The sequence below is a fragment of the Euleptes europaea genome, chromosome 2 (genome assembly GCF_029931775.1).
Source record: "Euleptes europaea isolate rEulEur1 chromosome 2, rEulEur1.hap1, whole genome shotgun sequence".
NCBI lineage: Eukaryota > Metazoa > Chordata > Lepidosauria > Squamata > Sphaerodactylidae > Euleptes > Euleptes europaea.
This window is the reverse complement of record NC_079313.1, coordinates 18,803,398-18,820,405: the sequence shown is the minus strand read 5'-3', so window position 1 is coordinate 18,820,405 and position 17,008 is coordinate 18,803,398. Positions and strand designations below refer to the sequence as shown.

The following is a 17,008-nucleotide window of genomic DNA, read 5'->3' as shown; positions in this document are numbered from 1 at the left end:
AGGGGGGGGAAGGTTCCATTTTTATTTTTATTTTTGTTCTTTGGATGCGTCTTCAAGTTTAGGGTGATGGGAACACCAAAGACTAACCTTTGAATGCTTCGACTGCATTTCACATAGTATTGTTGGTTGCTTAACACACCAGCCTTTTCTTTGGCCAAAGTGTGTCTGTTTCCTTCTCTTCCTGTAGTTTCTGCGTAGCATCAAGTCAGTACGAGAGAAGACGGGCATCCCCCCTGAAGAAATGGTAGGTTCTTTTGGTCGCTTATGCTGAAATGCTTGACTGAGGTCGACCTGATATCTACGTTCAGAAAACACTTTTGTGTTTTTGTGTGTGGATAGTGTGTCAGAAACATTGTTGCTTTCTGTGGACATGCAGTTGAGAAGGTGTGCCAGTAAAGTTGCCATGCCATTTCTGGGTTGAGGCTGCCTGTGAGAAACCCAGAGATAACTATGTGAGAGTTATACCCTCAACAATGGTCTTTTATGCATGGCTGTTTCACTCGCCATCACCCCTCTGACGACTTGGTGTCTTTGTGTTGATTGTGCATGCCATTTCTGACCGTCAGAGGTTGCCTCCCCCTGTCTTTCCTCGCGTTTTTTCCACGTTTTCAAATTAAAGATAAAACAGGTCTCTCAAAACACAGGGAAACACAGGGGGAAAGCAAAGTGACCTCTGACAGCTGGAAATGGCATGCATAGTCAAAACAAAGACCCAAAGTCATCTGAGGGGTGATGGTGAGTTAAACAGCCATGCATAAAAGACCAGTGTTATATCTGGATTTATTGTGTGTCAACATCTATAATCTTGAGTTGCCTGCTTTTTGATACCAATCCTCAAGGTGCTTGACCAAGATAAAACAAGCTATCAAAACTACATAAAAAACAAAAAGTGTCAACATTCCCATGGGAGCAACGACAGCCAAGGAAAACCTTTATCACCCACCATTAAAAGCCTGGGCAAATTGATCTGTTTGTGCCTGGCACCTTAAAAGTCATGAGTTCAGGCATCAAACAAATGAGTGAAGGATGCCGCTGTAGAAATGGCTCTGTCTCTGGTAGCCACAAATCCAATCTTTGCATGGTGGGGAGAACACAAAGTAGGACCACTGATGAAGATCTTCATAGGCTAGTTCCTGTGGGAGCTGGTGGTCCCTCAGATCCCTGGTCAGTTTAGGACTTTATAGGTCACAACCAGCACTTTGAATTACACCTGGAAATAAACAGGGAATGAACAAAGTTTGTAAAGCAGTAGGAAGATATGCCCGTTCCTGCTTAGCCCAATTAGCTGCTGCAGCATTGCGTTCTAAACCTCTTGAAGTATCCAGGTAGTCTTCATAAGCACCACATTGAGTTTATTGCAGTGATCTGATCTGGATGCCGACAAGGCGTGGATAATTAAGGCCACAGAGCTGGTTTTCCAGGAAGGCCCCAAATACTCTAGCCTTTCCTAATAGAGTAGACGTTCCAACCCCAAGATCATTTTGGTTACTCTTTCCTGTAATTCTTTCAAAGTTATAAAGTTATCTTTGATTGGGGTGTGGGGAGGAAGTAGCCAGAACTGTAGACAGAATTCCAGAGTGATTTTGGTGGGACCTTCTTTGTCTGTTTTGCATTTCACGATATCAAAGAATTTGGTGTCATCCACAAACTGGGCTTATTGACTTCAAATTATTGATAAATAAGCTATTAAAATTTTTGGGGAGACTATTACTTTCTTTCTTACATTGTGAAAACTTTCTATTATTCCCTGTCCTCTGCTTTCTAGTGTTTAACCACACCAATCCATATTAAGGCCTTTCTTGGTCTTGTGACTTAAGAACTTTTCTTAAGAACTTTTGACCAATAAGGGACCAAGTATAAGCTACTCAATTGCCCTATCCCATATCTTTGGGGGCCCTCTCACAGAATTAGAATTGCAGCCAGTTGCCTCCCACTGAGGTCCCTGAAATGGTGTTTTGGGGAGGGTGGGGGAAGATAGGACTGGGCAAATGATCCTTTCTAGGGAGATTTGTGTGTGTGTGTGCCAGAGTTCAGACCAATGAGACAAATTGGTTTTGTAGTGAGTTCAGTTTACAGACATTATAATGGGAGAATATTGAAAAATGAATGAATTTTAACTATATGAGCTGTTGTATAATAGAGATAAGCGTGACTGAGTGCCAATGGACGCATTTTTAAGATCAGGGTGCTAGACAGCGTGGGATGTTACTAGGCAACTGCATTGGGCTTGTTTGTGAATTTTTAGTTCCCTTTCAATGTGCAACATGAGAAGCACATTTAAAGCATGTGCGGACAAGGGGGTAGGGGAGTTCCTGACAACAGAATTAATACTTTGTTACTTTAGCGTGCAGATTTCCAACATCTTCCAGAAGGCCAGGGCCATTCCCGGGACGCCTATTCCTTCGGGGCAATGGTTGAAAACTTGTTGACTTTTTTAAACGAAGAGGGTAAGAGTCCTTGAAGAAAAGAAATTACATATTTTTCAAATAACTAACACCATGTTTCCTTTGTTTGCGGAATCCTTTTACTTTTTTTAAGGAGTTATCTTTCATGGGGGGAATTATACTTGGAGGATCATAGCAGAATATTCATTCCAGAGCAATGAATTGTCCATTATTTTATTCGTGATATTTCCAGGGCTGGAGATGATATTGCAAGAATATTCTTCTGTCATCTATGAAACAAGGCATCTTATGCAGTGTTCTTAATGCAGTTTGAAAAGGGACAAAATTCTGCCTCTGAGCACCAGAATGGCATTGATTTAGACAAGGGTTCCTCTATGAGAAGTTCTGCTTTTGGGGAGCCTGACTGACAGCTCTCTTGAGAATGACATGGGTGGAAAATGGTTGGTAAAGTTGGTAAAAGTCAGTTTTTTCATTTGGTCAGTAATTCGTTGGTGTTTTATTAAAAAAATGGTCAGTAAAGTCAGTATTTCTTTGTTTTCGTGACTGCAATTTGTGGGTTTTGTTGTTGTTACTGTATTTTGGGGAAAACGGAACGACTTCCCAGGAACTATTCCACTTTACAGTGTCAGAGCAGACCCTATCTGAGATTTTTCCCTCTCAAGGAGAAAGGCATGGTATCTAACAACAGATGTGCAGGCCCCATACTTCAGAAAACAGTGGCTGAAGGGTTTTAATAGTGCATATTACACCTTGCACTATGATGAAACCACCAGTGCAGCATCTCACAAAGAATTTACAGGTAGCTGTTAGATACTGGACACTAACCAAAAACATGATTGTGGCCAGTCACCTCTAGACGTTTCTTATGGGCTCGGAAACAGCTAAAGATATTTGCAGTAAACTGGACGAAGCTTTGGATTCAGCCCAACTTCCTTCATCAAAACTGCTGATGCGAAGTAATGGTGGGCCAAATGTCAACACTGAACCCATGAATGATTATTTTATTTTGAAAGAAAGTCACCCTACAGTAGATATTGGCACTTGTAACATTCACATTGTCTGTAATGTGTTCCGTAGGGGCCTGGCAGAACGGGGAGACATTGCATCAAATTTAATTTTCCTTCTTCGTGTTTTTTTTTTTTTTTTAATGAGTGGTGATCACGATGGGAGGATTTAACAAAAATTCAAAGAGATCTCGGTATCCCAAACCGTCGTTTCTTGAAACATGTTTCTTCTAACAGGTTATCACTAGAGAGTGCTGCCACAAGACTGATTGAATGATGGCCAGCAGTTGCAAAATACTTTAAGGACTTTGTTCCTAAGAGTAAAAGTGATTTGGTGAAATCTTCCACATAATTAACCACTTAAAACATGAAACAATGAAAGCAGAGGTGATGTTTCGTTGCACAAGCTCCCGCTTATTTACAGAGTTCACCGCAGTGTTCCAGAAAGATGAGCCTTTGGTGCATGTGATTCACAGAGAACTAAAAACACTCACAAGAACCATAACGAATCATGTTTGTAAGAGTTCAGCACCGTTGTCTCTTGAAGCCTTCAATGATGAGCAACATATACCTGCAAGAGAAGTGATCAGTGAAAGTAGAATCTGTGACGAACTGAAAAAATACTTTCTGAAAAGGAACAAATACTCTTTTTAACAGGAGCAAAAATAAAATTTCACAGAAGGCTGCAAACACCTTGCAACTTCAGTCATCTTTGGTCAAGCCCATCCTCAGAAATCTTCAGTGTTTAGCTCCAGCACGGTGAGTCAAAGAAGGAACCCACAAGGATATAATGAAAGTAGCAGCAGCACTCCCAATGGATATTCCACTGGATGTGATTGCGGAGGAATGGAAACTTCTTAGACACGAAGAAACTCGCCAAATGGATACGTACTGGAATCCGTTCTTTGAAAAGACAGAACCATCTGGAGATCCAAAATACCCACTGGTTCCCAAGGTGGTGAAAGCAGCATTATTGTTATCCCGTGGTAGTGCTGACATAGAAAGAAGGTTTTCAAAATCTGGACGCATTTTGACCAAAATGAAAGGGTCAGCATGTCAGAGAGAGCTCTGAATGCCCACCTGCTGGTCAAAGAAACCTTATATCATGCATGCAACAATGATGTATACAGTGTTAACATCACACAGGAGCTTTTACAGATGGTAAGAGCAGCTCGTGTTCATTACAAGCAAAATTGTGATGAACAGTGTGGCATTAAAGAGAAGGAGCAAAAAGGGGGTAGAAGAAGGAAAAGGCAGAGGCATTAGAAAGGTTTAAGAAGATGGGCAGTGAAAAGGATCATATACAAGAGAAGGAAGCAATGCTGAAAAGATGAGACAAGAATAGAAGCAGATGATTGCTTGAGCGTTGCGAAGTGATGTAACCAAGAGTCTAAAGGAGGCTGCTGAGAAAAAGCACATGGTGGGATTCAGCACAGCACAGCTTATGCTAGATGGAGTGGAGAAAGCACTGGAAGAGGAGGATGAGAAGATAATAACTTCTTTTTTCAGCAAAAAACCAAAGATTTTGTTTTTAATGAGTGGTGATCACGATGGGAGGATCTTTACAGTATGTTTTGTTCTCATAACGATTATTTTATGTATGATGTTTAATATGTTTTGCTGTTTTATTATCTGCAGTACACTATTATTTTTAAAGGTTTGCCTTAAAAATTTTAGTACAATAATGAAACAATGTCCTAGCTTCATTAAAATATTTCTTTTTTAATAAAAAGGTGTGCGATGGCTAGCTATGGAGGTGGTGGAGGCCCAGATGATTATAATGTTTTTAACGAAGTCCCAGTTTTACTTTTAAAATGCTAATGTATCGATAGGCTGAAATTAAATTGGTCAGTAATTTGTCAGTATTTGGTCATGGTTTTTTAAAATATTTTGTTCAGTAAAGTCAGTAATTTTGACCCTTTGACTAGTTTCCACCCTGGAATGATAGCTGACCAATAACTAAAACAGTAGCTTGCTGTTGGAGATGATAATCTAAACTGCATCCAAGAACTGCATGTGCAGCACAGAGAGAGAAGGGCGCACAGATACACACACCCTCCAGTTGTCTTTTTCCTGCCTCGGGTAGGTACCCTGGAGAGGTGGCATAGACGTTTTCCAAATGAATGAACTAGGTAAGGGCTTTATATCAGCAGCGTGCAAACCTTTTGAGGTCCTTTTAAAGGTATTATAATAAAATAAAAGCTTTAATGAACCGGTGGACCCCTTTGTGGAAAATAGACCCATCCCGAGCATTTCTGTGCATTTAGTCTTGGTGCGTCAGTGCCCCACCAAGCACTGCTGCTGAAGATCTGTGGCGGCCCTGTCAAAATGAATGGATAGATCAGCAGCACTGATCTAAAATTCCCTTCCCAAAAACTGCGAGTAAGTCTTGGAGGGAGTGAATCTTAATTCTAGTGAGTGCTCCTCTCCTTTTCCTTTGGAAGGTCCCTTTGTACTTGGATTATCCTCTGGCCTGGTCCACAGGATTCCCCGTAGGAAAAAGAAACTACATAGACGTGCTTTTTTGCTCACAAGCAGAGCTTTGATTGCTGCTCTGTATGTTTCAGTTTCCGAGGATGTCCTCTTCGGCTTTCAGCAAACGGTGCGCTCCATTCTGCTAAATCCAGATCCGGCACATCGGCCTCCGCTGTCCAGTTTGCTGTCCCACGAATTCTTCAGGTGCGTGGAGGATGCAATTGCTGGTTGGAGGTTGTGTGTATGGATGGGAGGAGGCGGGTATTTGGGGGATCTGTAGCACAGGTTACTCCTTACATGCATTGACATAGCCTTTTTGATTAGGTGACAGGGTGGAAAAGGGCTGACCACAGAAACTAGAGCGCTTGACTTTATGCTGCAAATGCGAGCGCTTTGATTTTTATGGCGATAGGAAATGAGGCTTTGAGAAAATCTGAGGTTTAGGTTCACATTCACTAAACATAGTCAAAATTTCCACATCCGACAACAGTGAGCAAAATATACTTTCCAACCCTAATTTTGCAAGACTCCATGGTAAAGAGAAACATGGTATTCTGTCTCAACATATGTATTTTAAATAGCTTTCTCCTGTAGGCTCACCGCAGGTCATACTGTTCTGTTTTAAATATAAAATGCTCAAGGCATAAGCCATCTCCGCTTTATACCTGGACAGTAAATGTCTTTCCAAGCAATAGATGTCTTACATTTCCAGATTTTAGGATGCTCGTCCTTGGGCTGTGGTGAACTTCCAAGTGAGTGACTTTCCAAAGATAGCCAACAGCTGCGCATTTTTTGTTCATTGGTGTAGTGGTTAAGAGCAGTGGTTTGGAGCAGTGGACTCTCATCTGGAGAACCGGGTTTGATTCACCACTCTTCCACATTAAGCCAGCAGGGTGACCTTGCGCTAGTCACCGCTCTCTCAGTCCCACCTACCTCACAGGGTGTCTGTTGTGGGGAGGAGAAGGGAAGGTGATTGTGAGCTGGTTTGATTCTCCCTTAAGTGGTAGAGAAAGTAGGCATATAAAAACCAACTCTACTTCTTCATTGTTTGTGTGCACTCTTGCTGTTCGTGCTTGGTGTACAGAGGCTGCTTGTCAAGTATCTCTTGGCTCTAGACAGCTGAGATCAGTGTGGACAGGACCTCCCATGCAGGGCCTTCTTGTTTCAAACGAGCAACATCACCTGTTCCTGAGTGGAATCCAGAGCAAATCCTAGTTTAGTATCCTTCTCTGTGCAGATTGACTGCATAGTTGACCATTCAAAGAACATCAGTTGCAGCTAAGCACAGTTGAGTTGTTTTTTCTTGTAGCCCCCCCACCCCAGTTCAGTAGAGAGCTGTCTTCTGCAGCTTGAATGCATGAACACCTGAAGCTGCCTTATACTGAATCAGTCCATCTAAGTCAGTATTGTCTACTCAGTCTGGCAGTGGCTCTCCAGGGTCTCAGGCAGGGGTTTTTCATATCACCTACTTGCCTGGTTCCTTTAACTGGAGATGCCGGGGATTGAACTTGGGTTCTCCTTCATGCCAAGCAGATGCTCTGCCACTGAGCCACGGCCCCTCCCTATAAGCTTGATCTTCAGAGCAGAACTCAAGTCCTCCTTAAGGGAGACTTGGAAAGTCTTGGACTCTCAAGTGCATGCTGGTGCAGTGTCATTGTCCTGGCTCTTGAAGCCCAAGGATGCCATATTCTGGTGTCCTGGTTTCAGTGCGCTTTGGCGGTGGGAAGTGCCATCAAGTCACAGCTGACTTATGGTGACCCCTAGTGGGGTTCTCAAGGTGAGAGGCGTTCGGAAGTGGTTTGCTGTTGCCTGCCTCTGCGTGGGCTGAGAGAACTGTGACCTGCCCAGGGTCACCCAGCAGGCTTCATGTGTACTTTATTCAGGAGTTTTTCCTTTTTTAGATATTGACTTCCTGTTGTAACCAGAACTAAGTTTCTTGATCTTTTTATATTTGTATCATTATATATTAACTTATCAGGAACGATTTCCTGGAAGTCGTGAGCTTTCTGAACACTTTAACGCTGAAAACTGAAGAGGAAAAAACTGAATTTTTCAAGTTAGTGGAAAATGTGAATTGCTGATTTGTGTGTGTGTGTGCATGTTGATCTACCACTAGGGGGGAAAGGCATGTTTGAAATGGTTTTTAATGAAGATTTTCTCTGTCAAAGAGGGCAGTACCTCTACAATTTGGTTTTGGTGCTCAGATTGAGACAAATACCTTATGAATGCCAAGCAAATGTAGTGTTAGCTTTGTGTGGAAAAGCATTGCTTTTGCATCACCACAGCATCGAATACATAAACAAAATGTAGGCATTCAGTAAGGGAAGCTAACGGGATCTTGGAAATATCACTGGCTTATGAATGAGTTTGTTCCTTGGAATACATTCCAAGGGAATAGAGTTCAGTTGCAGGATGAGGCCCATTGCTAGATTGAAATTGCAGACTGCAATCAGGGATTCTAGAACTGCTCCAGGTATATCTGCTGTAGCATGTATCTGTCTTTGTTCCACACAATGGTATGTTCCACACAGTGGTATGGAATGAAGGTGAGTATCTGTAATGAAAGAGCGATGAAAAGCAGCTGCTGCTAAAACAAATGGCCAGGATTGGAAAACTTCCACACATGATTCTATGAGGAAAGGTTGAAGGAGCTGGGTATGTTTAGTCTGAAGAGGAGAAGACTGAGAGGTGATATGATAACCATCTTCAGGTACTTGAAGGGCTGTCATATAGAGGATGGTGCCGAGTTGTTTTCTGTTGCCCCAGAAGGTCAGACCAGAACCAACAGGTAATTAAATCAAAAGAGTTTACGTCTAGACATTAGGAAGAATATTCTAACAGAGCAGTTCCTCTGTGGAACAGGCATCCTCAGGAGGTGGTAAGCTCTCCTTCCCTGGAGGTTTTTAAGAAGAGGCTAGATGGCCATCTGAAGCAATGCTGATTCTATGACCTTAAGCAAATGATGAGAGGGAGGCCATCTTGGCCATCTTCTGGGCATGGAGTAGGGGTCACTGGGGGCGTGGGGGGGGGAGGTAGTTGTGAATTTCCTGCATTGTGCAGGGGGTTGGACCAGATGACCCTGGGGATTCTGTGCTGTGCATGTAGAAAGCCTAGCTTCATAATTTGGAGTCTGGAGTTGGTGGATTGCTGCTGCTAAGTAAACCGTGGCTTGGATACACCAGGAATGCTAGCACAGATGGAAGTGATTTCCACTTTAGGCAGATGATGAGATGGCATCTTGGCCATCTTCTGGTCACTGGGGGTGTGGGGTGGGAGGTAGTTATGAGTTTCCTGCATTGTGCAGGGGGTTGGACTAGATGGCCCTGGTGGTCCCTTCCAACTCTATGATTCTATGTATGGAGTGTGGCCCCGTTGCCTCCCCCCTTCCTCTGCAGTCCAAAGTGCAGGGACAGGAGAGCCCCAAGAACAGCATGAGGTGGAGTCAGGAGGTCTGCTGCAGGAAAGGGGAATTGGTGAATCCCCCTCCCGACTTATGGGGAACTTCTCTGGTGGATTGAAGCCAGAACTTGACCGGTTAGGTAGTCTGTTGGTCAGACTTTGTATATAAGCAATTTGTGCCTACTGTGGAAAGCCAAATGCGGCCATTCCTGCTTTTGGCCTTTCTGTGTTCTCTCTGGAGTAGCCTTCATCAGCAGAAAACTTTGTTTTGCTATAGTACGAAGCTGCTGTGTGTTTGTGGGAGTATGTGTACCATGTGTGTTTGTGGGAGTATGTGTACCTCGCACAGCTAGTTCCTGCATCCATGAGAGTTTGGGCTGTAAATCATAGAACCATACAGTTGGAAAGGGTCATCTAGTCCAACTCCCTGCACAATGCAGGAAATTTGCAACTACCTCCCCCCCACACCTCCAGTGACCCCTATTCCATGCCCAAAAGATGGCAAAAAAAATCCCTCTAGTACCCCTGGCCAAGACAGAGAGAGAGGTGGGGAGCTGAATGGTGTCTGACTCCCACATTAGGCAGCCATGGAGAAGGCTGACTATCTTCTCTTGTACAGATTTCTGCTGGACAGAGTAGCTGGCTTGTCAGAGAAGCTGATAGCTTCGCGGCTGGTGCCTCTCTTGCTCAACCAGCTCGTGTTTGCCGAACCCGTCGCTGTCAAGAGCTTCCTCCCCCACCTCCTGGGTCCAAGGATAGGTGAATATTTTTTCTTTAGAGTATAACTCAAATGCATATGGTGTGAATTCAGATGTGGTGAATGGGGTTACCCACCATAACCTCTGCTTATGAGCCTCCAAACTATTTCAGAACCCAAACAAGATGGCATCCTTTTCCTTGTATTTGTGAAGGTAATTTTACAGGCGTAAGATTCAAGGCTATTGTTTACTTTGCCCAGCACGTTACTTTTTTATGTGAATATCCCCACCAAGGAATGGGAAATCTAGGCTGGGGTGTTGGGTGTGAAGTGTGAGCACAACCCAGCAGTTGAAATAATGCACTAACTATCATTCTTATGGAAGGGGAAAAAGAGGGATGGAAAAGGTGGTTGAAGAGTAACAAAATGGATGGAATAAGGAGGGAGATTCTGCGAAGGGGTGGAAGAGCAAAGAACTAAACCAGCATGAGAGCCATCTTGGTGTAATGTCAGACTCGGGGCTGGTTGATCCAGGTTTGAATCTCCACTCTGCTATGGAAATCTGCTGGGTGACTTTGGGCTAGTCACACACACTCTGAGCCTAACCTACCCCAAAGGGAGGATAAAATGGAGAAGAGAACAATGCTGCTTTGGGTCCCTGTTGGAGAGAAAGGTGGGATATAAATGAATAAATAAAATAAACCATTCGCTAGAAGAATCAACCATTCACTATAACAACCATTCACTATAGAAGAATCCCCCTCCCCTACATTGGAGGGAGAGGGCCAGTTAAGGCTGATGAAGAATACTAAATAATGATACGGATCTGGCTTCCTTGGTGGAAACATAAAAGCTGTGCTATTCAGTTGCCGGCAGAGTGTGGGGGGTCGGGGCTATTGTGACCTAATGCCTCTTCTCCTCCCCTTGATGCTCCTCCAGAGCTCCAGATTGCCCTTCAGCCTAAAAGGTCTGGCCAGCCATGTCTCTTACTACTGAGGAGAGAAGCCCTCCGCTTCTCACCCATCGACGTCTTTTCCTACTCTGGTCCCTGTCGTCCACCTGTCTCCCAAAGCCTTGAGTTGTTTTTAGCTCGTGCTTCCACCTCCTGCAGAACCATGGGAAAGTGCTCCCCCCGGCTAAAAATAAGATCTGTGTGGCTTTCCAGAGCATAAACGTCTAAACACGCGTGGCACTGTGGTGACTCTCCGACCCTTTCCCCCCTAGATAAAGTAGGCGAGAATCAGATCAACGGCCTGCTTTCTCCGGCGGTGTTCCAGGCGCATGTCAGCCCGGCGCTGCTGAAGCTCTTTGAGGTGCATGAGGAGCATGTGCGGATAGTGTTGCTGTCTCACCTGGATGCCTACGCTGAGCTGTTCACTCAGAAAGAACTGAAAAACATCATATTGCCACAGGTCAGTACGGCAAATGGAGCGCAGCAGCCTCTCAAACGCCTGCTGAGAGCTGGTGTGGTGTAGTGGTTAAGAGCGGTGGTTTGGAGTGGTGGAGTCTGATCTGGAGAACCGGGTTTGATTCCCCACTCCTCCACATGAGCGGCGGAGGCTAATCTGGTGAACTGGATTTGTTTCCCCACTCCTACACATGAAGCCAGCTGGGTGACCTTGGACAAGTCACACTCTCTCAGCCTCACCCACCTCACAGGGCGTCTGTTGTGGGGAGGGGAAGGGAAGGCGATTGTAAGCTGGTTTGATTCTGCCTTAAGTGGTAGAGAAAGTCAGCATATAAAAACCAACTCTTCTTCTGGGGCCAGAGAAAACTTGACGACGGTAAAAGCTCTGTTTATATTTTTTTAATTAAATTTTATACATTTTACCCCAAGCAGAAATAAATATATATATTATAACAACAATGGTGGCACGTCTACAGATAAGCCTCTATAAAAGGTTTCAAAATATCTAAAAATATGTCCAAATAAAGTAGCAGAATATGGTACTATGGCTAAGTTAAAGTCCTTAGAGCCTAACAGATAAACCTCTGAGTTTTATGAAAAATATTCCTTTACTATGGAGCTGTTAACTAATAAAAATAAGAGAATGTAGGAATTTAAGTGGGCTTCCTAGAGGCACCTGGTTGGCCACTGTGTGAACAGACTCCTGGACTTGATTCGCCTTGGTCTGATCCAGCAGGGCTTTTCTTATGCTCTTAAATCTGTTATAAGATATGAAAATATAATAATTCAAAGAAGGTACAATCATATGAAAATTATAGAGTAAGTTCCAGTATAATGTAAGAACCTAATGTGTTATGTTTGTATGTTTTGTTTTATCCATTTCAAAAATACAAAATTATGGGGGGAAGTATGTCCATGCGCAACTGTCATCTATATAACATACATTCAAATATTGGTAAGGTTGAATACTCCTGGATCCACAATAGACCCCCACCCCCAACAAAAAATATGTGTACAGTGAATTTCATTGTTCGTAGGTGTTTCAGGACACTGTTGCTTTAAATTTTTCTTGGGTAGACATTCCAATTATGGGATGGTTTTCCTGTAGCTGCCGTTTTCCAAGATGGCAGATATGGTTGTTTCTATAATTAAAATTCATGTAGGATGGTCATCTTGGTGCCAAAATATATATTTTTGAGGTTAATAAAGCCAAATACACTGTCAGTTATGGATCCAGGACAATGTAAGGTCCTCAGTCCATTAGGTTACTGGAGGTGGGAACATTTATGTCTCTAATGTTGTAATTAAAGTCATTTAGCACTAATAAGGGCATGGAGTGTCCATTTTCATTGACTATCAGTTAATCTCCAGGAGGCAAGCAAATAGTGTAAAAGTACATAAGCATCCTCAAAGATCAATGAATATTCTAACACAAAATTTATATGAGTAAGTATTTCCTCCCAAAAAGATTTAATAACTGGACAGGCCTGCTGTCTTCAGCGGATACTGGGTTGGATCCTGGCAAAATGGTCAATTTCCCCCTTTCCCACTGCAGACTCCCCCTTGTGTCATTCCTCGGGGTCCCGTTCCTCCAGGAGTAGCATTTCCTGGAGAGCTGTGAGTTGCAGTGGGTGGAAAGCTCCATTCTGCCGTTGGGAAATTTTACTCTGGATCCAGTTCGTCTCTATGCGCCCTGTCGGTTCCATCGGTGTTCCTCCATTTTAACCAATCCACTTCTCAGCTTTGCTGGGAGGGGCAGGTGCTATATATGTGCTCGCATCTTTGGTTCTTACTGTTCAGTCTCTTGCCCATTTGGCTAATAAATGTTGATTGTTGGAGTTGGAGATTCCCTCACAATCAGCCTTCTTCCAACCTCATGTGCCTATACAAGGTCCCTTGTTCTGCAAAGAATCCAGGATGTTGAAGGGTTGCCAGATACAAATATTGAATGTATGGGGGAAGGGAATTATTTATTTTTTATTGTACTTCATTTTTACCCCACTTTTCTCCCCAGTGGGGATCCAAAATGGTTTACAGTACTCTCTTTTTCTCCATTGTATCCTTACAACAACCTTGTGAGGAAGGTTAGGCTGAAAGTGTGAATGGCCCCAAGGTCATCCAGCAAGCTTCCGTAGCAGAGTGGGGATTCAAACCTGGGTCTCCCAGATCCTACAGATTAAATGCGAGGACTTCCCCCAAAATGGGTTTGATTTTTTTGGGAATGGTGTGAATTGGTAGCAAGTGGAGTTCCTTGGTTGCATGGGTGTGACATCTGGATTGTACTTTACAGTATATCCTCCTCCTAGGTTTTACTGGGGCTGCGTGATACCAGCGACGCTCTGGTGGCTGTAACGCTGCAGAGCTTAGGAGTGCTGGTCTCTCTGCTCGGTCCCGACGTCGTTGTAGGGGGCGACAGGACGAAGATCTTCAAATGCTCCGCGCCGAGCTTCACCAAAACCGCCGACCTTTCCCCCCAAGGTAAGCGAATCGGGCATTGAGCTAACCTTTAAATCACGCAAGCTGGATGCAGGGCAGCTCACCCCCTCAGAGCAGGGTGAAAAGAGCGCAAGTCGAGCCACACCCTTGAGAACTGCTTTCCACAGGCAGCTGCAAGTTTGCTCTACAGAGGAAAGTACTTGGGACAGATAGGCCGTTAGGAGCCTGCCGGGAATAGGCATTGCAGCTTTTAGACTCTGGCTTTCTCCTTGGGGTGGGGAGGTTGTTTAGGTAATCACTGATGGGAGCATTGTGTAGTTGGTACAAAGATGCTCCTGCATACAGAGGACAGTGGAGGGACAACCAAGATAATCGAGGGGTTGGAGCACCTTTCCTATGATGAAGGACTGAAGACTGGAACTTTTTAGTTTAGAAAAAAGACTGCTGGAGTTGTTTGTGTGATAGTGGTTATAAAATTATGCAGAAGGTGGAAAAAGTGGATAGCGGGAGCTTGTTCTCCTTCTGCCATAATACTCGAACTTGGGGGCACCTAATGAAGTTGATAGGCAACAGGTTCAGGACTGGCAAAAGGAAGTACTTCTTTACTCAACAAATAATTTAAATTGTGGAATTCACTGCCAGTGGGTGATGGCTACCAATGTGGATGGCTTTAAAAGGGGGTTAGACTGATTCATGGGGGGATAGAGCCAACCATGGCTACTAGCCATGGTGAGTGAAGGGAACCTCCATATTCAGAGGCATGCAACATCAGATGAGGGTCTTGGCCTCTATGCCCTATTTGTTGGCCTCTGTGTGAAACTGGACTAGGTCTGATCCAGCAAGGTCACTTCTCGCATTCCTATCTCGGGTCGTTACAATCTCCGCGCTGCAATATCTAAAACGAGCGGGAGCCAATTCATCTTAAGTCAGGCTCTGTGTATCTGTGCACGCACCAAGTCAGTGTAGAATCAGAATTGCAAAGAGTTGTGCTTTTGATTCCCCAAAAATCTTCCTGGTTTTTGTTTTGATTTTAAAAAGGAACCTCCTACTTAACAGTGTGAAAGTATGTGGGGCAGCATCTCCTGGGGAAGCAAAAGAGGTGGCGGCACGTTTGCTGGAAGCCTGCGCGCCCCAGGGATCTGGAACTTTTAAAGGTCTCGAAAGGTCTCCGCATGGTTTGGATTGATTTCCTCCAGCACTGGGATTGTTGAGACTGGTGCAAACAGAAGCGATCTTGCCATGAGGAGCCACTTCTGCAAGGATCGGGGGGACCTTGAGGTTTGGACTCTCCTCGGTTGCAGCTTTCTCAACACACTCGCCAAAGAGGAGACCTCCTTTCAACAGTGCCTGAGGTAAAAATGGCCGTGACGGACATGGCTTCCTCTTAACCACCAATTGTGGCCTTGGTCCTGGCCAGCATACTGCACGAAGTCTGCTAGAAAGGACCAAGTTGAAAACTTCCATCGGACACCTGATCTGAGAGACGTTCCTGCTGAAGAGACGTCAGCCAAGCAAGGGTTGCTCTAACCACCGGGGAAGAGCTGATACAGGCTGCCACGTTGGATCCCCCAGAGGAAGATCTCAATTTTGTGATCTGTCTGGTCCTTGTGTAGGGCGTCATCGTCAGGAAGAAGACAGGAGTCTTCTGCCAGGACAGCCACAACTATCTCAACCACCATCGGAAGTACAAAAGCCTTAGAATTTGCCACAAATGGATACATTCTCTTCATAGTCTTGACTGGCCACTCTGATCTTCCTAGCTTAGGCCAGGAAGTAATGACCTCAAAACACAGGAGCTTAGGCATAGTGATCTGTGATGTGTATGTTCTAGGCATTAGCAAATATTGTTATGGAGCATCTACTTTGGGGTATTGGTTAGAAGATGCGGTCCATGGCTGCATGACAGCACCTTAGGTGTGGATTTGGTGAAGACAGAAGACATTTAGGTGTGGCATCCACTTGAGCCTGGCAGTTCTCCTAACTCAGTCAAGGGACTTCCTGCCTGATATGAGAGTTGGCAATCTCTTCTTCAACAAGCATCAATTTGCCTGATATCAGAGAAAGAACGAACGCCTTTGCCAGGCAGGTTCTGCCAGCTAGGATATTAAGTGAGAATAGTAAAGTTTGCTTGGACCACTTTAAATGTATAATAAAAAAATGATCGACTCCGTCCAGAAGCTGTTCAGGCAGACCGTCTTCATTTAACCAGTGCCTGAGAAAAATCACTCTGTTTCGCAGGTCTGTATACAGTGCAGCTTTCGAGATCTTCTTGTGGTCACAGCTCTTTGTCACAGTACTAATGAGTAGGGTTTCACCCAAAAGAAATCATAGTCCATTTGTCATATGAGTTGCTTTGTCTAAACTGCATACGCACGCCTGTAAATAAAATAGATCTGGGGGAAAAAATAGCATTCTCCATTTTTAAATCTCTCACATACGTTGCAGCAGGCTGCGTCTTTGTCTTGAGGTGTTCTTCCGTGTCAGAAGAGGGAATGTGTCTTCAACGCCCAACTATTCGGTTTTCTGAAAGTACTTGTATTAACCTTTAAAAAGTAACTAAGCAGCAATCGGGGACATCTTTTAAATCATCCCGATCAGTTCATCAACTAATCACAGTTATTAATTATTCAGGTGCAATTTCAGGATGCTGTTGGAGAGCAATCAGTTCCTAGTTGCATGGATGACTCACAAGTCAGCCTTGGTTTTGTAGACAAGCTGCGTAGAATCGTGCAGCCCTAAAACCACGGGTGACCCAACATTACATTCTTGGGCAGGGGGCTTGAGCGGGCAATGGGTATGCAGCTTCGGGCACTGTTGGATGAGACGGATTATCCGAACGATTTCAGTTCAGATTCTACACCTGGGTTTGGGATGGAAATGGCCTTGTTCGCCCTGACTGCCAGTCTTCATCAGAAGAATGACGGGGAGTGTGTTCCTGTTGGTTTCCTGAATCTCTTGGCAGCCTTTGAATCTTCTGGGTAACCTAGCTGGGTGGGGAATAGGGGACAGGGTGTTTTGGAGGTTCCACTCTTAACTTGGCTGACGGGTTCCAGAAACGGGTGCTGGGGGGCTACTGCTTGGCCCCATGGAATTTGCGCTGTGGAGTCCTTGCAGGGATCCTTTTTTTTCCTTTTTTTTTTGACAGCATGGGGGACATGTACATGAAACCACTTAGATTGTCTGG

At 44.3% G+C, this 17,008-nt stretch overlaps 1 protein-coding gene across 1 annotated transcript in view; it reads left to right on the top strand.

The window, feature by feature from the left end:
- Positions 1-17,008, top strand: part of SCYL3 (SCY1 like pseudokinase 3) — a 29,450-nt gene that overhangs the window by 7,609 nt on the left and 4,833 nt on the right. Inside the window, exons 4-10 of the mRNA XM_056844446.1 lie at positions 188-244; positions 2,345-2,447; positions 5,977-6,088; positions 7,863-7,940; positions 9,903-10,042; positions 11,205-11,392; positions 13,695-13,866. Coding sequence (XP_056700424.1) covers positions 188-244; positions 2,345-2,447; positions 5,977-6,088; positions 7,863-7,940; positions 9,903-10,042; positions 11,205-11,392; positions 13,695-13,866 — 850 coding nt within the window. The remainder of the gene's footprint in view (positions 1-187; positions 245-2,344; positions 2,448-5,976; positions 6,089-7,862; positions 7,941-9,902; positions 10,043-11,204; positions 11,393-13,694; positions 13,867-17,008) is intronic.